The sequence below is a fragment of the Rhamphochromis sp. 'chilingali' genome (genome assembly GCF_963969265.1).
Source record: "Rhamphochromis sp. 'chilingali' genome assembly, chromosome: 21".
Classification (NCBI taxonomy): Eukaryota; Metazoa; Chordata; class Actinopteri; order Cichliformes; family Cichlidae; genus Rhamphochromis; species Rhamphochromis sp. 'chilingali'.
The window spans coordinates 21,388,353-21,412,469 of record NC_137949.1 but is presented as its reverse complement, the minus strand read 5'-3'; the positions used below and the strand labels follow the sequence as shown (position 1 = coordinate 21,412,469).

At 41.5% G+C, this 24,117-nt stretch overlaps 2 protein-coding genes and 1 pseudogene across 3 annotated transcripts in view; all 3 read left to right on the top strand.

Annotated features, from left to right (window-relative positions):
* Nucleotides 1-7,473, top strand: part of stard9 (StAR-related lipid transfer (START) domain containing 9) — a 41,402-nt gene extending 33,929 nt beyond the window's left edge. Inside the window, exons 23-32 of the mRNA XM_080871576.1 lie at nucleotides 62-250; nucleotides 375-558; nucleotides 733-897; nucleotides 990-1,083; nucleotides 1,339-1,487; nucleotides 1,665-1,729; nucleotides 1,869-2,071; nucleotides 3,406-3,485; nucleotides 3,843-4,001; nucleotides 5,515-7,473. Coding sequence (XP_080727702.1) covers nucleotides 62-250; nucleotides 375-558; nucleotides 733-897; nucleotides 990-1,083; nucleotides 1,339-1,487; nucleotides 1,665-1,729; nucleotides 1,869-2,071; nucleotides 3,406-3,485; nucleotides 3,843-4,001; nucleotides 5,515-5,616 — 1,390 coding nt within the window. The 3' untranslated portion in view covers nucleotides 5,617-7,473. The remainder of the gene's footprint in view (nucleotides 1-61; nucleotides 251-374; nucleotides 559-732; nucleotides 898-989; nucleotides 1,084-1,338; nucleotides 1,488-1,664; nucleotides 1,730-1,868; nucleotides 2,072-3,405; nucleotides 3,486-3,842; nucleotides 4,002-5,514) is intronic.
* Nucleotides 7,474-7,813: 340 nt separating this feature from the next.
* sptb (spectrin, beta, erythrocytic) overlaps nucleotides 7,814-24,117 on the top strand; it is a 45,628-nt gene continuing 29,324 nt past the window's right edge. The window contains exons 1-2 of the mRNA XM_080870856.1: nucleotides 7,814-8,130; nucleotides 12,022-12,292. Coding sequence (XP_080726982.1) covers nucleotides 12,145-12,292 — 148 coding nt within the window. The 5' untranslated portion in view covers nucleotides 7,814-8,130; nucleotides 12,022-12,144. The remainder of the gene's footprint in view (nucleotides 8,131-12,021; nucleotides 12,293-24,117) is intronic.
* LOC308389617 lies at nucleotides 14,754-22,934 on the top strand (annotated as a pseudogene). Its single transcript has 2 exons — nucleotides 14,754-15,437; nucleotides 22,827-22,934. The product of its transcript is annotated as an uncharacterized misc_RNA (transcript).

The window sequence follows — 24,117 nt, the reverse complement described above, 5'->3', positions numbered from 1 at the left end:
CTAAAACTGGTCTTCTCTTAGACTTCATTGACATTACTGTTTTTTAAATTGGATCCCTCAGGCATCGCAGGAGTATTGAGGGTTTGAGGCAGGAGAGGGAGGAGCGCCTCCAGACTTACCGGAGAGCTCGTAGCTTGAGTCCGAGCAAGCACCCACGCCTCCGTCCTCAGGAGGCTGCATCTATTGCAATGCCCAGTCGGCACAAAGAGCATCTTCAAAGGCTTCGGCAAGAAGTGATAGAGAGCGCCAGGTGAGATGCTGAGTTTCACAAAATCAAAGCACAACGGGCTCCTTGAATCTCACATTTCGTGCTTAGGTTTTCAGGAGTGATGTAAACAGAAAATCTATTTGGCTCTTATTTGTTTTTACTGAAGAATGCCAGATGCTCCAAGGGAAGAAAGCCAGTATCCATCTGACATTGAGCAGCTGTTGCGGGACTATGGTCGAGCTCGGGAAGAAGCCAGGACGGAGATCGCAAAGGCACGAGAACGACTGCGAGAACGGACTGAGCTTGAGAAGAGGAGGCTACAGCAGCAGGCCCTATCTCAGGAAGACAAGGTCAGTCAGATCCATATCACAGAGAATAATTAAAGATCCCAGCCAGTGAACTCCAGGGTCTTCATCTTATCATGATAAAAGTGACTATAGAGGGGATCCTGTGTGCTGTGCAGCATTTAGATGTTGTTGTAAATGTTTGGATAAATAGTTTTGTCTGTATGAACTTGACTCTAGGTGACGTGTGCCGGACAGGATGACTTGAGGCATCGGACAAGGATAAGCAACAGCACTTTGTGCACGGGGTCCAGTCTGAGTCTTTCCTCTGGACCAACATCAGGGTACAACAGTGGCAACACCACCCAACTACAGCAGGGCAACAGACCAGTTCGAACAGGACAGGTCTGTATATTAATGCTACATGATACATTAGATTTGAAATGAAACTGAGATTTAAGACTGAGCTAAAAAGGCTCAACTTTTCTTCTGTCCAGATCATGAAGAATGAAGGGCTGAAGGTTGGGACACGTCCTCCTATTTGTGCTCCACAGAGTGTGAAGACACAGAGAGGGTGGCTGTCAGCCCAGGGTAACAGCAGGACAGTTAATCACCAACCCCAAATAGATTTGGGCAATAATCATGATTAATTATTATTTCAATAAGACGTCCAGATAAATCATTGCTATTTCAGGCTTTATATTTGCCTTCCTTGGAAGCTTTGGCAATTTGTTAAATATGGCGACTAATAAATGAGATCATTGCCCAGGTTTGTCACCACTTCTTTACCCTCTTCTTTACACCCTCTGTATCTAAATGTGCTAATAATATCATGTGATTTATTAGACGTCCAACAGAGCAGCGGGTTTGAACCTCTGATGACTTCATCTCCGGCCTGTACACGCCAGCGGACAGCATCCGTCGGCTCCTCGTCTTCCATATCGACAACCTATCAGGACATCACATTCAGTCTTCTCGGTCGAGCTCTGGCTGAGGTAATATAGCTGAAAAGTCAGCTGTAGAAAAACGTGCTCTAGGAGAGACATTCTAATTAGTATTTTGTATTTGAGTTGAAAGATTCACATAGTAATTAACTGTCCTTTATAAAAATTTCGGGTTTATTCTCACTGGCATTTGTTTTTGAGGTGAGTAAGACATTTTTTTCTCGACAGGTGCGACTGGCTGCCTCAGGGGATTTTGGCAACTTGGTGACGGGCAAAGCCGCAGCAGGCTGGAGGTGAGCATTCTCCAACCATCTCCCCTTTTCTCGATTTCCTCCGTGCCTGCTCCAGGATAATTTTGAGCAAGTAGACAATTTGCAACACAAAAATCATTTATGTGCTATTAGAAAATGAACTCTGTCTATCTTTACCCAGTTACCAAGGAGATGAACGGGGAATTCAGGCATACTACAAACCCTCTTCCTGCCCATCTGTCCACGGTTTCCTGGGGGCTGGGGAGCTGGACAGACCACCGGATAGCCTGTGGAACCTAATCTCCCAGCTGTCCAAGAGCCACATGTACAATCAGTCAGTCCGCTCAGTGTGGACACGACCACTAGATGACAGCACTCAGCTTGGTGAGCCAACATCCTCATAGGCAGCAGTTTTAATGACAGTATATTTAATCTTGAGTTATCCTGAATATCACAATTTTAAGGAGATTTCTTGAAACTTCATTCCTCCCTATCCATTCATTTGTTATAATGCTAGTAGTTAAAACATCATCTTAAAAAGTAAGATGCTTATTTTCTGAGAGAGTTCAAAAACTAAAACACTGCTTAAACGTCATTGCTCAGAAAGAAAAACTGATGAATTATGGTTGTGTAAGGTGGCCTTGTGCAATCCGTTTACCTTGCAAAAACCTTTGTGCTTTTGCTAAAAAGCAAATCTTAAAAATAAAATATAATATTTACACTTTTATCTTGACAGCAAAACTATTTATATTTTGTGCTACGCAGTTAATAGAGCCTGCAAATTCTTCTCAGCGAACGCATCTGCATCCATTAACTATCTGTACTACAGCGTGGTTCAGCACAGTCTCATTCATCACTGCCAAGTTTGTTTTATTACGCGGCCAGCTCCATTCTCACACCTGCAGTGTGTTTTCATTTAATACCTGCAGCCCACCACGAGGTCTTTTTTACTTCTGCTGGCCTCTTGTTCTCCAAGTTTTCATTCTTTGGATAATTTTTGTTTTTTATGCAAGCATGTAGAATTTAAACTAAAGTATCAAATCACTGTATCGTGAATATGACATTTTATTTAGTGAACTTTCTTTCCACCAGTCTAGTATCCCAGTATTAAACAGAATTGGTGCTGGATAATTAAAACACGTAGTAGAACGTACTGAAGGTACATGATTTGTTTGTAGTGTAGTTTTTCTTTATATGTGACTTTGTTTTTTAAATGTTGTATTTATTGATTTTTGTACAGCATACACAATCACAAAGAACAAGTAAGAGTCTGTCAGACACTAAAATATACATAAAGAATTGAAGATAAAGATGCAGCGGCCCGAGTTTGAGTCCAACACGAGCCCCTTTGCTGTGTGTCTTTCCACTCTCTCTCACTGCTCTCCTGTCCACGCTCTTCTGTTACACTATCTAGCATTATTTTTATTACTTTTTAACAGATGGAAGTCTGAAAAAGGCGAGATATGTCATGTGTGGTTTGTTGTGAAGATTATGAGTAGGCTCGTTAGTGTATTCATGAAAGTCTGAGAAAGAGCCTTGCGCTCAAACATCACACTGCAAATAAAATCCTTGCACAGGAGCTGTTTGGTTTGTCTGTTTCTATAGTAGTAAATCTATTTCCAGTATTGGGCTTTTATTACATTGCCCCAGTTGTTTTATTTCCAGGTTTGTATCGACTATACTTGATCATTTTCACGTATCTCTCCATTTTTGTTTAGTTTACATTCTCACAGATTCGTCCACCTGTCACCTCAGCCAGCCGCGAGATTTCTGCTGCATCAGCTCGCAGTCCAAACAGGTGAGCACAGCTTCAACATTAACCAGCCGGCGTGCATGATTACTGTTCATCTCTCTTGTGTAAGGCTCAGGGAGTATGTGCAGCGTTTGCACGCTTTAGCTTGACAAAGAAAAATCCAGATTACATTGTAGTGCAAACAACAATTTAACAGCATGTTCCTCATCCACAAAATGTTAAACATGCTATTTAGATACTACTCATGCTTAGAAGTCACCGAGCATAAACAACACTCTGACTCAGAGGCAGTGGGTGTGGAGGAAATCATGTCAGCTGTTGGTGTCGGTGTCCACTTGCCTCCCGGCTGATCAAAAGAGTGCAGCGGCACCTGTTTTATTGATATTGTTTTCTCTGCCGCAGGGTGGCCTGCACGTGCTGGCAATGCAGTCTGTGTTTGAGGAGTCTCTCCCTCGGCCCAGTGTGGACGCCATCCGTGGGGAGATGTTGCCCAGTTGCTGGATCTTGCAACCAGTTAGACGTAATGAAAAGGAAGTAACCAGAGTCATCTACCTGCTACAGGTAAAATATGCTTGCCAGAAATACATCCGCAGGCTCTCATGCATCACTCCCTATTTCACTGGGTGCAAAAGTAATGCGTTCACATAATTCAGAAGAATAAATCTGACCTTTGTGAAGGTTATTATGTTCGGTTTCTTTTTTGTGGTCATTTTGGAGGCTGCCGTTTAAAGGCCAAAATACCTAAAAGACGTCTTTCAGTGAATTACTTCTATATTCCCACTGTATTACTTTTAGATATACGTAATAGCGCAGTTGTGTGTATTGCAATACAACCACCAGAAGGGTAGCAGAGTTGAAGTCTATGCATTTTAACTTCCAGTAAATCAGTCTTTCGAGCTGATTATTGAGGCTGATTGTGCTGATCTAAACAGCAGGATGACTTTATGGCTCTCCACTGGCAGGCTTATCACTATTAGGGAAATTAGTTTCGTGGAGTAGAAGCTTTTTTTTCACCTTCCACCAAGTTTACCACAGGAGCAGCTGATACAGCACAGACAGACTTCACTCAGAGTCCATCTTTATAATGAAAACATAATTGTATTTTTGTATTTGCTGTGTTTGAGTAACTTGCTCACTGGACATTTCATTAGGTATACCTATTTAGCTACTCATTTATGCAAATATCTTATCAGCCAATCGCATGGCAGCAACTCTGTGAACTACAAACGGATGGGGAATAAAGGTTATTTCAGTGACTTTAAACATGCCGTGGTTGTTGGTGCCTGACAGGCTGTTTTGAGTATTTCAGAAACTGCTGATCTACTGGAATTTTCCCAGACAACCATCTCAAGAGTTTACAGAGAATGGTCCAAAAAGTTATGTGGGTAAAAATCCCTTGTTGATGCCAGAGGTCGGAGGAGAGTGGCCAGAAGCTGACAGATAGGCAACAGTAACTCAAATGTAACCACTTTAGGCAGCCAAGGTATGCAGAAGAGCATCTCTGGTGTACAGCAGCAAAAGACCACAACAGGTGCCTCTTCTCTCAGCGAAGAACGGGAAACTGAGGCTACAATTCACACAGATTTACCAACTTTGGGCTGTAGAAACATGAAAAAATGTTGCCAGGTTTGAATCTCGTTTTCTGCTGTAATATTCAGGTGGTGTTGGTGTAAACAACATGAAAACATGGATCCATCCTGCTCTGTATCAGTGGTTTGGGCTGGTGGTGTAATGGTGTGGGGACTATTTCCTTGACGTACTTCAGGAGGCCTTGGTACCGATTGTATCAATGCCTTTATGATCGCAGTGTGTCCCCATCTTCTAATGGCTGTTTCACTGGATGTGCAGCTAACAAATCTGCAGCAACTGTGTGAGGCGTGGCTCTCATGTCAATGTGAACCAAAAATCTCTGAAGAATGTTTTCAGTACCTTGTTGACTCTTTCCACAAAGAAAATGGGGTCCAGCTCATAATTAGCACGGTGCACCTAACAAAGTGTCTGGTGAGTGTAATTTGCAGGCTGTACTACATGGATGTCATTTGTTATCTCCGTTTCCTCTTCTGTTTATTTTCAGCTGGACCTAGGAACTCCATCTTTTCCTCACCGTCTCGTGAACACTGTTGCCAGACGACAGGCAGCCGTCATTGCCGATCTTGACGTTTTCCTTTCTTCGTAAATCGGCGGGACGCGCAAAGACGCATCATTAGCAGCGAGCACTTAGATCCTCTCCATCACGGAGTCGGTCTGTCTTTTGAATTTGCACCTGAAATGTTATTTACTTGATTTTTTTTTAAGGGCACTGTTACATTTTATATCCAGACACAAAGTTGAAGCAGCTTTTTTTTTTCTTAATGAAGGTATTTTTGTAAAATATTGGTGTTTTTCTATATTTGTGCATGCACATGAATATTTTCAAGACTGTTTTACCAAAGATGAGATGTTTTTAAATGAATGACTTGGCATTACAGTTATTGCCAGTTGCTTTTAGGTGCTTTCAGGTTGAGACCACTTAAGTTTCCCCTCTAAATCTGATAAATAGCAGGCATTTTACCTCCTCAGTGACATTTTTGTCTGTTTACTTTCTTTTATATGTTGACTGACAGATGCAGCCAGTTCTGTTAATGTTTTAAATCCACCAGTGTACATCTTTGACTGCTTCCTCGCAGATGCACATAAAAAAAACACGGTGTAGTGATAGACAGAACAAAATAAGACAATTTTCACAAACTTCTCTTTAGTCCTTTTCCCGCTACATTTGTGTGCCTACAGCATTTCCTCACATATTCAATAAGATTAATTCAGCAGAATATGACTTTCAAATATCTCTTAGCAATTCTCACAAATGGAAAAGAAAGATATGTAAGCTATATACTGTATTTTATAGTAGCACCATGTAGGCAAACCTGGAGGAATGGTAAGGAGTTGTTTTGTAGCTGCAAATGTTAATCAGCTCACTGCAAAAAAACACGAGGGGAAAAAAAGTTTTGTAGCAAAACAAGGAAGAGGAAAGTTGGGAACCTTTTGACTATTATCAACTCTTAAGGGCATGAGGGCAGATCAGTTTTGAACCAGAACATGATGGTTCATGCCTTCATGTCAAACATGCAACGTGTTGATGAGACTATTATCCAGCTCCAGGGTTAAGCTCTCATAGTTTTCAGTACCCCGATTCTGCATGAGGTGAGTTTTTAAGGTCTTCCCCTCCCACTTGTTTCTGAAGCCTGTTATTTATTTAGTTTCTCTTGCCTTCTGTTTGAAATGCTGTTGAATGTGTTATGTAGCTGTTTTTCGGAGTGCTGTGTTTGTGGCTGCTTGCACAAAACCTTTTATGCATTTAGTAAAATTGAAGAGGATTGTAAAAAGGTTGTTGTTTTAATGTGTACAGTTCTTTAAATTAAGATGAGAAAAGGCCAGACTGCTCTCAGACATTCCGGGTCTTGTGTATTTGGATATGAAGCCATGTTATGCGGAGTCATTAAAAGACAATGTTGACTCTGAAAGTTCAACTAAACCTGTTCCCTGAGGCACCAAAGAAAAAGAGACAAGTGAAAAATGCAGTAGGAGCTGTATGGAAGGTTGAAGGAAAATAAAACTTTAGCAGGAAAAATTAATTGCAAGATTTTAACTTGTCAGAATTTTGAGATGCCTAACTCAAAAGTTTGACTTACAGATTGCAATTTTAATATTGTCAGTAAAACAAACCTCCGTACAGCTTTTTGTAATAATTTCTTGGTTTTTTTTTTAATAGCATATTTTTTATTTCTTAAGAAATATATATATTTATGTTTTTCTGGTGTGATATGTATGTATTTTATTATAAGCGCCATACTTCTTGTTGCTAATAAGTTGTTATTAGCCATTTTTCAAATAATTTGTTTGTTTTTTATGACACAGAAACTGTTGCATCAAAACCTCTTGTGTGTTCAGTTTTAGTTACCTTGTATGTAGCAAGCAGAACATTTACCTTTAGTGCTGACTGAAATTCTTTTTGGATATTGTTGTACTGAAAGGTGATATTAAAAAAACAAACAAACATATTTCTCCGTGTGCTTCTGGGTTAGAAACATTGTGTTGCACTATATCTTTAATGAAGTTTCTAATAAGATTATATCGGTGCAGTTATATCGCTTAAATGGTTTCCAAATGAGCTTTATTCCTTTTTTGATGTCATTTCTTCTGACTCTGACTTCATCACACAGGTGTGTCCACTCTCCATGTCCTGGCCTCTCTTCTCTACCTTGGAGGTGACATTTCTGAAAGGGTCTCGATAGGTAGGTGGGTAGTTGCCGTGTGCGCGATTAGAGCCCTTTCTGGGCGGGGTGGAGTGCACTGAGGTGGGGGTAGGAGGCGTTGCACAGGACATCATAAGTGTCTCTGCCATTTAGAGTCACCAGCCCTTGTCAGGAATGTCCGTCCCCTGCGCGCACAGATCATGTACTGGATGCGCCAACTTTATTTTTAACTCTGCAGGGTGGGTCACTCGCCTGGCTTTCAGGAATGACCGTGGAGCGCGCGGCGCCTTCAGCCCCTTTCCCTAGTCCCCAGTGTAGGACTGTGCCCACCTCGAGCTGTGGAGACCTCTGTGCGCTCTGACCAGGACCCCCACTGAGTCAATGGGATTATAACTGGTTTACTGGCAGGAAGAAGACTAAAGATAAACACTTTCGGACAGAAGAAAAACCAGAAGCAAGTAAGTGTAAACTGAAGGCAAAACTAATGTGCCATTGCAAAATTAAATTAATGATCTTTGTGCAAATAGTAACGGAGCCGTGTTCATTTATTTAGACTACTGTTCGCAGTTGTTTGTTGGTTAAGTTTCCTCCAAAGTACCTGTTGATCCGGGCTGTCATGTTTAATAATAACGTAAAAGCTCTGGATGATTTATCATTGTTATAATATTCACTGATAAAACCGCTAAACATTGTTTTAATAAAGCTATATACAAATTCCCAAGTTATTAATTTGTTTTCTTTTACTGTAAAACAGCCAGGGTGGCGTGCGTCTTTAAATTTGCGCAGAAATAGGCCATTGCGCGCGATTGCGCACAAAACTGCGCTTTCCAGTAGGTATTGCGGAACTATTCAGATAATTTAACAATCTAAAAGTAGCAACACTTAGCTCAAAAGTAGTCTGCTATACTTCAAGTATACTTCCGTCACTTAAAGGAGCACAATGCTACCGAAACGTGTGCTTAGACATTTCCGAAGTACAAGTACTCAGAAGGTGTCTCCAGTGGGCTTCCTGTCATATTAATACCGGTGCTTTAATGTAGGTAATGCTATTGAGGTCATATTAGTTTCACGTCCAATATATTAGGAGAGATCACTCTAAAGTTGTATCATGGTTCTTACGCCTGTCGTTATTTTTTATAAAAGTGACCCAAGAAAAGCGCCAGAAATATGTATTTCGTTACATTCCATCGCTTATGTTTGCCAAAGCTTGAAAACATTCCACTGTAGTATGTGAGCTAGTTTTCCCTTTGTTAAAGCACCTTGCAAAGCCTTTTCCACCTTTGATTGAAAGCAGTCTGCTGCCCTTTGAAAGGCAAAGATATGGCACATTTCCTGCTCAAAGAAAGTTCAGCTTTATTCCCCTTAAAAGGACAAGTGAGCATGTGTGGCTCTGTCTGGCCAGGCAGGGACTTCAGTGTAAACACACTCCAGGAATAGTTTATTATCGATTCATCTTAACCTCTTGCACGATCACACTCAGTGCTGTTGAAGTCCAAACAACACTGACCACAAGAAATGAGCTTCTTCTTTTAGCTTATGTTTTATGGATTGATATCCTTTCTAGTCTTGGTTTCGGTATTCATTCTTATATATAAAAAAGCAAGTAATTGTTCTTTACTCCATATTGATCTCTGAGTGCTTGGTGTTTATGTCTCAGATTTACTCTCAGCTGGACCGCAGGCCTACCTCTCCTCAGTCCAGTTGCTCCTGCCGCTACAGTTTCACAAACACACTGTAGGTCACACATCTCGACCACACCCATCTCTTATTTCATCCTCTCCATCTGACTCTGTGCTGCTCAGAATAATGCATGGCCAGCTAATGTTTTGTTCTGCTCAGAGTGCAGAGCAAGCACCAGCGTAACATTTACTTACAGCTGGAAAAATGGTCTGCAGAGTTGTAATTCAACTCAAGTGCTGATTTGATGCTTGCATTGGACATACTTGTTCACAGTGTAGTTTTGCTATTTTAAAAAAAAGGGGGTCCAGTAAGTGCAGTAAGAGGTAGGTTACCAACTAATTTCAGCCAAGCATAAAGGTAAAACTTTCATTCACACCTTTAAATATTTTTTCCAAGATCCTCTGCTGGCATTATATGCAGAGCTGTTTCCACAAAAGTCCAAGCTCATGTTGCATATACTTACACGCACCCAGGTCATGCAACATGTGGGGATCTGAAGGAATTCCAGCTGACATTCTTATCATCCCTCTTGACATTTTACTGCTTTGGAGAGATTATCCAGCACCTCTTACCCACCAACACACAGCGTGCAGTCACAAGAATGATTTGTATACAACAGGAACATGTTCTGGGGTCTTTATCTACTGTAGGTGATAGAAATCTATCCACAATCAGCCAAACAAAAAGATTGAATCAAATTAAGCTTTATTAGTAGAGGCGTCAGAACTTAACTGTGTCAATTTTCCGTCATATTTAAACTCAGTAATTTAGTGATATGATGGGTAAAAATAACTTTAAACAGAATGAAATCACTTTAGAAAAATGAAAAAGAAGTGCAACAGTGCACACATGCCTTTTATGCATAATAAAGTTTCCATCTGTGTATTTGTATTTTTTAAATATTTAAAACATTTTCCAGGGTGACCTTCTGTGAGCAAGCAGGTAGATTAGAGTGTTCCCTCTCACTCAAGGACACCACGAGAGGACACCTTGCTATTGAGACACACATGCTGTGGCAGGCAGAGAACTTGTGACCTTTGTGTCACTGGACCTTCTATAATAAGGAGTTCAGCATGTCTCCAAATGGAACTGACTGCAGCATCACCGTGTATAAACATGTTTGGATTTGTGTTCAGCAGCTAAATGGAGCAGTCGATCAATCCCCAAACACGATTAGATTCTCACAGCTTTGTGACAGTTTGTGAATATGAATTTGTGCGCCGTGTTAGAGAAGGTTTGTGCAGTAGAAGTGCGTCGTGCAGTCATGCCGGGCCAGGTTGTGCACGAGGTGATAAGGGGATCCCTAGTGGTGGGTGGAGCATCCCTGTGCTGATAACAGCCCTCTGCTGAGGACTGATACTGAGCAGGAGGAGGAGGGACACCTGTAGGATGCCATCACTGCGCATCACTGAGGGCCTCTTCTCTGAATGGACTGAACAAACAAACCTCTGTAGTTTGTAATTTGTGTCAAAGTACATTTAGTAAAATAAAATACTTACAGTAGAGACAGTTTAAGTTTTTTTTAATATATATGTTTGTCACCTTTTAAAGTAATATTGAACTAATTATAAAGATGCAAAGTACTGAATATCATGAAATACTGAGCACTGTGCAGGTAAACTATTAAAAGTATTACAATTATAATAACACAACGCCAGTAGTGAAGATAATCTCGTAGAGATGGAGTCCATCTACTGTTTTTAGTGAACTTTAGAATCACATCAAAAACCACAATTATTATCATCAGATTACAGATTATAGCCTTTATCTGTAATCCATCATTTAAAGCTCTAATGTTAGTAAAAGCAAAATGCATGCGCCCTTAATTTGTGCTGTAAAGGGGGACTTTGGCATGTTCTATACCCCCATGCTTCATCTAATGGAGTATTAACCTAAGTTAGACTCCCCGCCTCACTTCAGCTCACATGACTATTCTCACCAACAAAAAGACGCAAACACAAACACGTTCGTACTTCGAACTACGTGAGCGGCATCATTCAAAAGAAGGCGGTTTCGTCACGTTTCTGCAGTACAGAGGGGTTCCCCTCCCCCTGTGTGGCATGATAAGAGAGCTATGCTGCACCCAGATAGAGCTATCTGAGTGGTTGCCCTTCAACCCGCCATTCCACACGAAGAATACACAGACACACGGCGCTGTGACAGTTGACCAAAGTCACACGTACAAAATGGAGACTGTGAGGAGGGGGCACAAACTCATGTGGGCATCTTGAAAGCTGCCATACATTTGATTTTTGTGTAAAAATATCCTAAAACTGCAGCTGATACCACACCAATGCCCCAAATTAAATTCTGGTGTCAGTTATAGATACAGCCTCGTATAGATTGAAACTTAAACTCCTCTCCAAAAAAATGAACTGCAGAGAATAAAAGTAGAATTTATCAATAGTTGGATGGCAACTAACTGTAAATATCATCACTGGTTGTGATGCAGATAATATTTTGACATCTTTTAGACTATTAGATTGGAAAATTGCCTTTATATTGTCCCTAAATTAACGTTACATTCTGCAGCCAACAGCCCAATGATATACAATTAACTGTAAAAGCACTAAATTCTCACAATTTGCGGAAAATATTAAAGAAAGTAAACCCTACAGTCTGTCATTTTTTCTATTAATCATGCTCTGTGTATTTGCCCTCTGTTTCAGGCCGCCTTCAGCATTCCGGGTTCATCCTGCCGCTTTTTCCATCTGCTCATCTCCCTCTTCACCCAGACCACCTGAGGACGCCGCCAGCCGTCCCCCCGCCCGCTCGTCACCCTGGCTGCCGCCATGACTTCCACCACAGATTTTGACAATGTGGAGATCACGCAGCAGTACAGCCACATCAACACCCGCTTTGACCTCTCTGATGAGGAACTAGACAATGACAACAGCTCTGCCAGGCTGTTTGAGCGCTCGCGCATCAAGGCCCTCGCAGGTGAGTGCCTGCATAGTAAACAGGCTGCGTCCTCGGTGACAGATTTTCGAGATGACAGTCTTTTTAAAAGCGAAAGAGAAGGGCACAGAGGATGAGCTGTAAAGGGTGAGCACCTGTTTAACTTTAGTTGGGTTGAATAAAACTGTGACCTTCACTCAGATTTCTGTTACAAAAATTACAAAACTCCCACCGCAGGTCAGCTTTGAGTTTACTCCACGGCTTTTGCTAGCACTCTCCAGGGTTGGTTGTGTATGGATGAATCTAACAGTTACACCCAACCAGCAGCTGAGCCCTGACACTGCTCCACACCCTCTGCAAATAACTGGGATCACTTGCACATTCCCTGAATGTCCAGTGTCTGACCGATCTGGACAGCTGCCCTGTCTCTCTTGCTCCCATAGCATAGATCTTTGGGATTTCTGGCTAAGCTGGTAAGCTGTGACCCACCTGTGGGCCTGCTGCTCTGAGTTTTTAAATAGCAGTGTTCCTGTGGTAGCAGGAAGCGAATCACAAAAGGGGAGTGATGGAGGGTCAACACCATGGTCGGTGCACAAGAGAGATGATAGGACACAAATTAATCTCTGTGGAGTTCAGACTTCTGGAAGGGCTTAAGATATTTAAAGAGATTGTAATGATGCTGACACTGAAACGTAGTCCTCAATGAACTTTGAACAAAAGCATTTTTTAAATGTTAAATGTTGTCAAATACACTAGTATTTAACACATCATCACCACATCCAGTTTAAATGACAAACCTGTTAGTGGGCAATGACACCCAGCAGACACTGAGCAACATTAGCTTTTCCCTGTGTCATCTTTGGATCCACCTGACCAACACAAGTCCAATATTTACTACTTCAGGCGGTCATACAAAGGCAGCAGCGGCTGAACCAAAACATCTGCAGGATATAAAAGCAAAAAATATGCTTAAAGACATTTAAAAGGATCCTTTTATCTCAGCAAACTGAGGGCTATTTGGAGAGTTAGCAATCTGACCCACTATAATAAGAAAATAAATATTTAATAGAATGGCTTTGACAATACAGATCAATGTAGTTGATCACTGACACAAAAGCTGACAACTTCAACTTGTGACTGGATTTTGTGTAAGCACACACTAGCTCTTACATTCTGTGTGATATCTATTATGCGTGAATGCATGGTTTCCTGTGAGGCGGTTATGGGTGGGTATACAATTTGAGTCCAGTGTGGAAAAACTGGGCTCACCGACCAACAAGGAAAACCGCTTTAGGGAGAATTATGTTGCAGACACAGATGACTGGTGTCACTTAGCTGCTTTACCGTCATCATGTTCAATCATGTTAATGCTGCTTCTCTCACTGCTGCGGCTCATTAGTCTAACCCAATTTCCTCCTTTTACAAAATTTACAAACAATTTTACAACCATTTGCTTCAAGCAGTGAAGGCGCCAGACAAAAAACAGAAAATGGGCAAACACAGAAGGCAAATTCTCTGTAAAATTCGGCTGGATAACAACAATTAAAGTAGCAGTTTTGCCGATGAACATCAACCGCTCTCATCAAAGCCATCTTTTTTTGCCGACAGGCACATGTCAGTACATCGGTGGATCTGTGGAAAATTTTTTACTTGTGATTTGAACTTAGATTCAGTAACTCCCATATCTTAGTAGTTTTCAATATTTGATACTCTGGATAGACAAAACAAACTCCACAGGTTTGATGCCGGCTGATATTTTGGGTTTCCAGTATGGGTTTTTTTCCGCCTTTCCAGGATTGTTGTTTTTTTTGTTTTTTGTGTTTATAAAGAAGCACTACTTTTCCTGCTGTCTCTTTAAGTGATGAAGGCTTCTGTGTGGGTGCTGGTGATGTTGTGTTAGAGTGCTGCTGCTGTAATGCAATAAGTGTTTCCTGTCAGAGAAAGAGAGAGAGAGTGAAGGAGGGAGGAAAGTGATAAGAGAAGCAAGAGATGAGAGAGGCTGTGAATGACACCCGCTGCTGATTTACAGCTTGTGAGCTCAGAAATATGCTCTCAGCAAGCCATCAAAGAACATACAGGCCGTACTGAATATACACTAGTTTACACTGCGTCTTACTTTGGCTTAGAAAAGACATGTTTCTTTAAGATACGCTTCAGTTTCATGATGGTTTATTGGCTCAAAAAAAACGACCTCTCCATGTGTACAGTTAACATTCAGCGATGTCACGACTTTGTGGGAGTGTTGGGTATGGGGAGGAGGGGGTTTGTGGGAACACGTGGATGTATTGAAACATAGTGTATGCGCGGCTGGAGCTGGAGAAACCACTCAGATCTGAACTGAAGGCTGCCTGAGCTCTGGTGTTGCCTGAGAGTGGAGGCAGAGCATCACCACGGCAGCAGTGAGGAGAGTGAAAAAGTGGAAGGAGGAAGAGGAGGGAGGGAGGGAGCAGGAGTGAACGTGAGAGGGATCTGGAAAGGAGGACAGAGAGCCAAGAGACTGGGAAGAAGAGAGACGTGGTGTGCCAAGCTCCTCTGCTGGCTCCAGAGGCAGTGTGTGTTCCTGTTGTTGTTGTTTGGGGGTCAAGATGAGCAGCCCGTGCCTGCTGCGCACTGCCCCTATAAGCCAACCCCGGCTCAGAGAGGTCAAGATCAGCGTGAAGGCCAGCAGCAGGGAGACTACAGCCATTCGGAGCAGCAGCGGAGGGGCCAAGGAGGCTTCCAGTCGCTCTTACATGCCACCTGAAAAGGAAGCACCTGTGCGGGTCAGCGTGAGCAGCAGCCGGAGCAGGAGCACGCCGCCGGTCCACAGGGCCCAGAGACCCGAGAGCAGGAAGTCATCAGGGGGAAGCACCTGCAAGCAGCAGCAGCAGCCGGAGCACCACCCGGAAAAGAACGGCACCATCCTGCATGTCCCGCTTGGCGTGGCGCCCACGGGGCTGTCCCTTTTCTCCTCATCTTCCTCCTCATCCTCCTCCTGCACTTCCAGACGTCAGCGGCCCTCTCGCCCCCATGTTACCCCTGCCCCCACCCCCCTCCTCCTCTCGTCCTCCTCCTCTTCCTCCTCGGCCAAGAGTATGAAGCGAGCTCGCTGGCTGAGTTACAGCACCTCTAACATCTGCTTCAACTCCATCCTGGACGGGCGCTTCAGGCAGCTGCAAGGTACAGGGTCCTGGTGGCAGAGCTGTGCGTGTGTGTTTGTGTGTGTGTTTGTTCACCCTCTTATGCCTCACAGACACTTTTCCAATTATGCCCCTCACTTACCCAACTTGGGTTTCTTGTTAGGCCGGGGTGAGATGGCAGGGAGGTCGAGCTGCGAGTTGAGTAAGTGTGAGGCTAGTTTGTCATCCTGTTGTAAGAACTGGAAAAAGGCAGCAGCAAGTAAGTGCAACCTTCATAGCAGTTGCCATTTTATTAAATGTATTTGGTTGTAATTTATTTATTTCCAGGAAGCTGTGGCTCTGCCCCAATTGTTCACTGACTTGACTTTGAATAATTCATAGGCAAACTCCTAAAAAGGTTGTGATGTTTTTCCCTCCAAAGCCATTCATGGCTGGCTACTGTTACGCATTCTTATGTGCCCTGTTTTTTATTTATAAACAAGAAACATATCCGTCATTGTGCCACCTATTCTCCGTACGGCCCTTTCCACTTATAAACTCTTCCTAAGTATAAAGTATGAGTGCGTTTCGTTCCTAACCTCCTTTTCCCCTGAATGACTAGCAATGGTGGTGTTAAAAAACAATCAATTTCTCTGATGGTTTTACCTTCTCCCTGCCCGTGTTATTAAGGTTTTAAAAGAGAGGTCTGCCGTCACAGTGGATTTTTGTTAGCTTGCACTATGCTCTCCAACTCCCCGATGACAGGAGTGCATTAGTGAGTGGAAGAAAATGGAGGAGACGATGCAGGAACAGAGAGGGGAAATGCTTTTTTTCCCCCTGCCTCTGCTAGATTTCAAGTATTGACTGATTCTGCAGACTGCAGAGGCAACTGATACGTGAAGCAGCAAAGTTTTGAAGCCTCCCCAAATCAAGGATGTGTCTTGAGATGTGTATTGATCCGCCATGATATTTTATTTACTTCCTATTTACCTGCTATTAGGGAGATATGGCCAAGACTGCAGTTGGGCAGAATAAGATTTGTGTTTCACGTTTATTGGTTTACTTTTGAAATGTACACATGCTCGCTGTTGTCAAGTATGTCTGCCGCCGAGGTTACAAGAAGCAGTCTTTGAGTTGTTTGACTGACCTTTAACCCTTTTAGTTTTCACCAGTGGTGTATGCACCTCTCTCCAAGCCCTTAATCCTCTGCTGTTTTCTAATTATAAATACAATCTCACTATTGGATTGATTCTCAGATTATTTTTTAATGTCTTCTTTAAGCTTGAGCCAGGCTTTACAGTTCACTTGCTTCTTTTGCAGCTGCTCTAAATACCTTTGAGTGAGAATGCATCAAGAAACCCTGGGAGCATCAAATATGCATTAATATGATGCTCAGCAGTTGCCAAGTACATGTAATGAAGACTCAGACAATCCACTTGCCCAGTAAGCAAAATGTTTTAGTCAGTTAGATGTCTAGAAGACATCTGTAGTAGTGTAGTGCTCAGATATTTAGGGTAAAATCTGGTTGAAAGGTCAAGCTTTAGTAGATGTACCAAATCTCACATAGACATTGTTTAACCAGCTATATATCTACTTTAAAAAAAGCTTATTTTTGCATTGAGACTGATTGCTTGATTTAACCTACTCACCTAGATCCCATCTCTGACTGCTTCTCTCTATCCTATTTAATGAATCATTTCAATGTAAGCAGCTATCCCCTGGAAGTTTTCAGTCTTTTGAATATGTGGCTTTACAGCTGAAGGCCCCATCCAAAGTTGTGTTTCTTAATGTTTACAGGCCTCCCAAATACTGCACAGACTTTTTTAATGACCTCAGTGAACTGCTGTCTGTGATCTGTGTTGATTTTGACTGTGTAATTATTGCTGGGGATTTTAACATTCATGTGGACAACCCTCAGGACAAAGGGACTAAAGACCTGAGTAACACTCTGGGCAACTTTGGGCTGACTCAGCATGTAACAGAGGCCACACATAATAGAGGACACACTCTTGACCTACTGATCTCCAAAGGCCTGAGCATTTCAAAGGTTACTGTGTCTGATGTGGGCCTGTCTGATCATTACTGTGTTTTCTTTGAAAGTAAAATCTCAGCCCACACAAATATATCAACAACAGTGATCACAAAACGGTGTATAACTGAACACAGTAGTGCAATTTTTAACCAGGTCTTCCCATTAACACCTGACCTGCCCAGAGGGTCAGTCAATGAGCTCGTCAATAGCTTCAATGCTAACATGTTAAATGTAATGGACACTATTGCTCCCATTAAGGTGAAGGTTATCTCTGGAAGGAAAAAGTCTCCATGGAGAAACTCCACACTGGTGAAAAAAGAAAAAAGAGAGTGTAGGAAAGCTGAGCGCAGATGGAGAAAAACAAACCTCCAGGTTCATTATGACATTTATAAAGAGAAACTTCACAATTATAATTTACAACTGAGGAATGCAAGGAGGTCCTACTTCTCTGACATCATCACTAAAAACAGCCATAATGCTCGGGTCTTATTTTCTACAGTTGACAGGCTAACAAACCCTCCTGTGTCAGTGGCAGCTGAACTTCATTCGACCATGGCCTGCAATGACTTTGCCAAATTCTTCACTGAAAAAATCCAAAAAATTAGACAAGCAATTGGTACATCAACAGCAGATCCAGGATATGTACTGTGTCCACCAAAAAACTGTTTAAATACCATGAAACAGTTTCAACCTATTAACAGCAAAGACCTGGAGGACATCTTAGGTCAACTGAACTCCTCCTCCTGCTGTTTAGATGTCCTGCCAACAAGTTTTTTCAAAAAGGTCTCAAAGACTTTAGAGTCAGACCTGTTACAGATCGTCAACTTTTCTTTATTATCAGGTGTGTTTCCAGAATCACTAAAAACTGCTGTAATCAAACCTATACTGAAAAAGGACAATCTTGACAAGACACAAATGAACAACTACAGGCCGATCTCAAATCTCCCATTTTTAAGTAAGATCATTGAAAAAGCAGTTTCTCAACAGCTCAGTTACTTCTTAAAACAGAATAATTGCTACGATGCCTTCCAGTCAGGTTTTAGACAGAACCACAGCACTGAAACCGCTCTGACCAAAGTGTTTAATGACATATGTCTGAATACAGACAGTGGAAAAATGTCAGTCTTAGTTTTACTGGATCTCAGTGCAGCATTTGATACAGTTGACCACAGCATATTACTCAAACGACTGGAGAACTGGACAGGTCTTTCAGGAACTGTACTAAACTGGTTCAAAACATACGTAGAAAACAGGAAATACTTTGTATCAATAGGTAACTTCACATCTGAGCAGACAAGTATCACATGTGGAGTTCCCCAAGGTTCCATCTTGGGACCCCTTCTGTTTAACATTTACATGCTCCCACTGGCACAGATTATAAACAACAACAAAATAAACTACCACAGCTATGCAGATGACACACAAATATATATCACAATGTCACCAGGAGACCGAGGCCCTGTACAGGCTCTTGGTAAATGCATTGAGGAAATCAATGACTGGTTGTGCCACAATTTTCTCCAGCTAAACAAAAACAAAACTGAGGTAATAGTCTTTGGCGCCAAAGAAAAACGATTACAGGTCACCAGAGAACTTCAATCTATACATCTAAAAACCACAAACCAGGCGAGAAATTTGGGTGTAGTGATGGATGCAGACCTAAACTTAGAAAAACACATTAAGACAATAACAAAGTCAGCTTACTATCACCTCAAGAATATATCAAGGATAAAAGATCTGATGTCTCAACAGGACCTGGAAAAACTAGTCCATGCATTCATCTTTAGTAGGCTTGATTACTGTAACAGCATCTTTACAGGTCTACCTAAAAAATCAGTCAGACAACTACAGCTCATTCAGAACTCTGCTGCTCGAGTCCTCACTAAGACCAAAAAAGTGGACCACATCAGTCCAGCTCTGAGGTCCTTACACTGGCTGCCTGTCCGTCAGAGGATAGACTTTAAAGTTCTGATGCTGGCCTATAAAGCTCTGAATGGTTTAGGACCAAAATACATCAATGACCTCCTGACCCAGTATGAACCATCCAGATCCCTCAGGTCATCTGGATCCGGTCTTTTATCAGTTCCCAGAGTCAGAACCAGACACGGAGAAGCTGCATTCAGCTTTTATGCTCCTTATATCTGGAACAAACTCCCAGAAAGCCTCAGATCAGCTGAAACACTCAGTTTATTTAAATCCAGGTTGAAGACTCACCTGTTCTCAGCTGCATTTGAATAAAGCACCAAATCCACACTTTAAGCTTAAATTTCAAAACTTACATTTAACTACTGATTTTATCTACTGTTCTGATTTTATCTGTTTTGATTTTATATACTGTTGTTTGTTTGTTAATTAGTTAGTTAGTTTATTTGCTTGTTTTATTCAATTTTAAATCATGCTTTTTATTTGTTTTTGTTTCTAATGTCTCTGTAAAGCACTTTGAATCACCTTGTTGTTGAATTGTGCTATACAAATAAACTTGCCTTGCCTTGCCTTGCCTAGAATATATCTGCCAAAGTATAGCCTGCTTTTAGCCCAATCCAACATTTAGAGATGTTTTTGGTGGTACAAATATGTGATAATAGGAGGTAAGTGTTGGTTAGTCTTGTTAATAAAGCACAGTATGATAGCTGCGGGACAGGTTAAGCTGGCAGTGACATGACTCAGTCATGTAACGGGGTGCTCTAAGACCTTTGGGCCAAACTCAATAAGAGCTGACTGTGGGAAAAGACGGATCAAGCTTTATACAGGGAAACTCCATCAGCATGAATAAGTCATCGGGCTTTCGCTGGAGTCAAAGAGTGGACGAGAAATTACAAAGTAAAAGCATGTGAAACAGAGGAGTGTTTAGTAAGGTTGCACTGATAGCAGGTGGGAGGCTGGATAAGGGACAAAATGCAGGCGTGACAAGACGCAGCTGCAGTCCAGTGGAAAAAAAATGAAAGCGAAGTGAAAGAAGTTGGACATACAGTATGACTGCTGCACTTACACTTAATATTTAATAGCATGGCAACAGCAGGGCAACGAACAGCTGAACAGTAAGGTTATACTCAGCCTGTATCACAAATTATTAGTACAGCCAGTTTTATATTTATAAGCTGGACTTAAATGTTCATGTTTCACTTCCATCCAACATTAATGCTTTCGAATAGCTTTGATTGATCAGTTTACAAACTGTGATACGTTTGCATTTCACACTAGCTTCACAGATTTTTAAGCTGAACTACATAAATAATGTTAAAATGAAATATTAATCAAAAACTGAATTAATGACCAATAAACCGTCTTCCAGCTCAGTTTCATAAAATCATGGATTTTGGTGCTCCAGTCTTCTTTTTCCTGGTGAGTCCACCAGACCTCAGTTGATGTTACTGTTGGCGTGTCGTTGAACACGGCGCAGACAAACATCTCAATAGCTTTAACACAAATAACAACATATTCCATATTAGTAAGTAATCAGAGGAGGCGTGTCCCGATTCCTGCTCCTTTCTGTGACTGAGTTTGAGCTCGCCTTATTTTGACGTCTTATTTTTGAAACAAGAGAGCCAAGAAAACTTTTGGACTTAAGAAGAAATGCTATCTTTGTCTCGTGTTAAATATAGAAGATCAAAAAGCAAATGGAAAACCCAAACCTATGACCCGTAGAGCTAGGGTGTCTAGCTAGGCTCTCTTATGCAACGTTATGGTTCGGATCACTGCAAATCAATACAGCGCTGTCCTCGGTGACATTCCTCCTTATGTGAGTGGTCTCTCCAGAATAAAAGTGCATCCCTTCCAGCAACTATATGTTATATTATTTCCATATTTATTTACTAGGAAATCAAAAAGCTACAGGAAGTGTTGTGGTAAAAGGTTCCAGAGCAAGCACATTGAAGCTTATCCAATAACCTGTATGTAGCAGCAAACCGCTCTATTTGAGCTCTCTATTATTAAGTACTCTCAAGTGTATGAAACCCCTGACTTACATTTACAAATTTATTCTGCTCTCCATCAGCAATTCATGGTGTTAAATCGCGTATTCTTTAAATAATATTTGAAGGTCATAATTCAGCAGGCTTAGTGGCCTCATATTCTCAAAGTGAAGTGCCTCTAAAATCATCAGTGGTGACACTAAATTATTATTATTATTATTGTTATTATTATACAGCCATCTGGTCTTAGTCACCCTCCAGATTTCATACCCTCAGTTACACTTTAAATTTCTTCCTTAGTAATTTTTGACCCCAGGTGTCCTTTTTGTCTTCATCTGAAATGTAAATTCTAGTTAACCACTCAACAACTGTGGGACTATGAAATGTCCAGAGGGCTCTATTAATTTTAATTGGATCTGCAATAGATATCTCATTACTTTTAATTGATGTGATTGATTTTTTTTCTTTCTTTTTTTTGTTCAGTGTAATTTGCTACGCAGACTTTCTGTGATATAAATGCAAAAGCTCCAAATTTTTATTACATTGTAAATCGGCTCTGAGACCAGCAAAGAGAAACTCTTATATGTATCTCAATACTCGAATATTAAAATCACAGATGTAACCAGATCATGAGTCAGTAATCAGGTTAAAATTATAATTTTCTGCTGCTCTACAAAACCCATAACTGAGTTTATGGGATTAAACAGAACTTAGTTTCCCAAAGAGGGCCGAAGGCTTTTTTTATTTTTACAGAGCACTTATGTCATATTGAGCTTGTTGAACTGTTCATCTGGAGACAGCTCAGTGGGGTGCATGCAAACAACAGCTTCCCTCCCTCACACACTCCCCTCCCATCTTCCCTCCCCCGTTGTCCTCCCATGCTTCCTAAATGGCCGGGAGCATCCATGTGGGCTGCGTCCCCTCTCAAGGTCTCCCGATGTGAAGTGATACGGCAAAACTCTGTGCACGTCGCAGGGATGCACTGTAATTGTCCTCTCCTCTCTAAAACCCTCTGGAGGCAGCACTCCAAATAGTTCAGAAAGGATTTGTTACAGTTTTTATTTTTATTCGAGCCTTTTTGTGTGTGTGTCTCTGCTTTCTGTGCTGCTGACAGATAATGATGTGACCATTTGTGCTAAATCAACACTGACACCACTAATGGAGCTTTGCATGTTTTAATTGTCATTACTTTTTCATGGCGCAGTTATCCATGTGGATGTAGCCGAGCGGTGTGTGCTGTTGTTCTGCTGAAAGGAGCAGAATGAAGCATGATTTATTTACAGTACTCCGCTGCGCCTTGTGTTTTACGTACAATAACGCCTGATTTCTTCTCTTTGATATGCTAAAGACCGAGCTGCTGCTTCAAAGTTGCTCACTGGGCGGTTTTTAAAAGTAGGGAAGATGCTGCTGGTGATGTGTCTTGGTCTCTTCTCTTGGATGGGTCTCTTTGGACTAAACCTAACACTGCAGTCACTCTCCCCATTACTTTCTTTCAGATCTGACTCACCCTCTTTTTCCTTTCGTCCTCTTGACAGGTTTACCTAGCAGACTCCCTGTCTCCCCCCTCTTTGTCCTTCTTAACCTTTAAATCAATATCTTTAACAACTTCCCTCTACTACCTCTTCTTTTGTTCCTCCTCTTGAGCTGTTCTTTACTTGTTCTCGACAACCTCAGTGTTTGAATCATTTATTACACCAGTCCTTAAGGATGCAGTCCTTTGCACTCCGTGGTTTGCAGCTGTATTCGGGTTTGGGAATAAACAGGGCGATCTGCAGCAGGCATGCCAAAGGGAAGTCATGTGGTGCAAGCTGGGATGACTTGAGGAGAGAATGTCTCATCACTGATCTAAAGTTTAGGAAGCTATGTGTGGGATAAAACAAAAGCAGGGGAGAGGTGGGGATTTGTACTGAGTTGTGAGTAAAATCAAGGTCAGTATAATCAAAAAGCATCACCCTTCTGCTTTACTTGATCCAGTCTAAATTAGTGTACCAGGTCTCTGAGCTTCAATTAAATCCTCTGTGTTAAATCAATTTATCCTTTTACAAACTTCTATTGTGATGCCAAGCAAGATTTAATTTTAAATTGACTTGACTCTGGGGTTTTTACTCTCGCAGAATTTGACTATTTTTTAAATAATAAAATTCTCAATAGCTGAAATAATTTCATGCACTGAACATCCATTTAATCTTTGTTGTATTTGGTTATACTATGAATGGATTACCTGCTGCAAAGTAATTTGTACAAAAGTTTCTGATTTAGGTTATTTTTCATGGAGTAATAACTGCTAACATTTTTGTCCGTTTATCCTTATCTTAGTTTTAATTTTTCATTGTCTGGTACTGGTACTGATACCAGTAGTGGTGACTTATTAACAGCCATCTATCTTCTTTCTTAACCAGTGCTCAGAGGAACTGCAAAAATAATTAAAGCTACATATCAGATTTGTATAAATCTTGAAGTAAATAACCTGAAGGGCTGTTTGGAAGGGTTGCCAGAAATAAAAAAGAATGTGCCAGCAAAGCTTAGTTTTGCGAAATTACAAGTGAACAAAGTAGAAGACGTCTGGAACAATGCCCTTTGGATAGACAAGGCCACCATGGAGATGTCTGCCATAATACACAAAACCAAACACAGCCTAATGACAACAAACACCTCATACCAACTGTCAAGCACGGTGATGAAGGGGTGATACTGGGCACCTTCCAGTCCTTGAGTCAACAATGAAATCCTCTGTATAACAAAGTATTCTAGTCTCACATGTGGGGACATATGTCCGACTGCTAAAGCTTGCTCCAAACTGAATCATGCAACAGGACAAAGATCCCA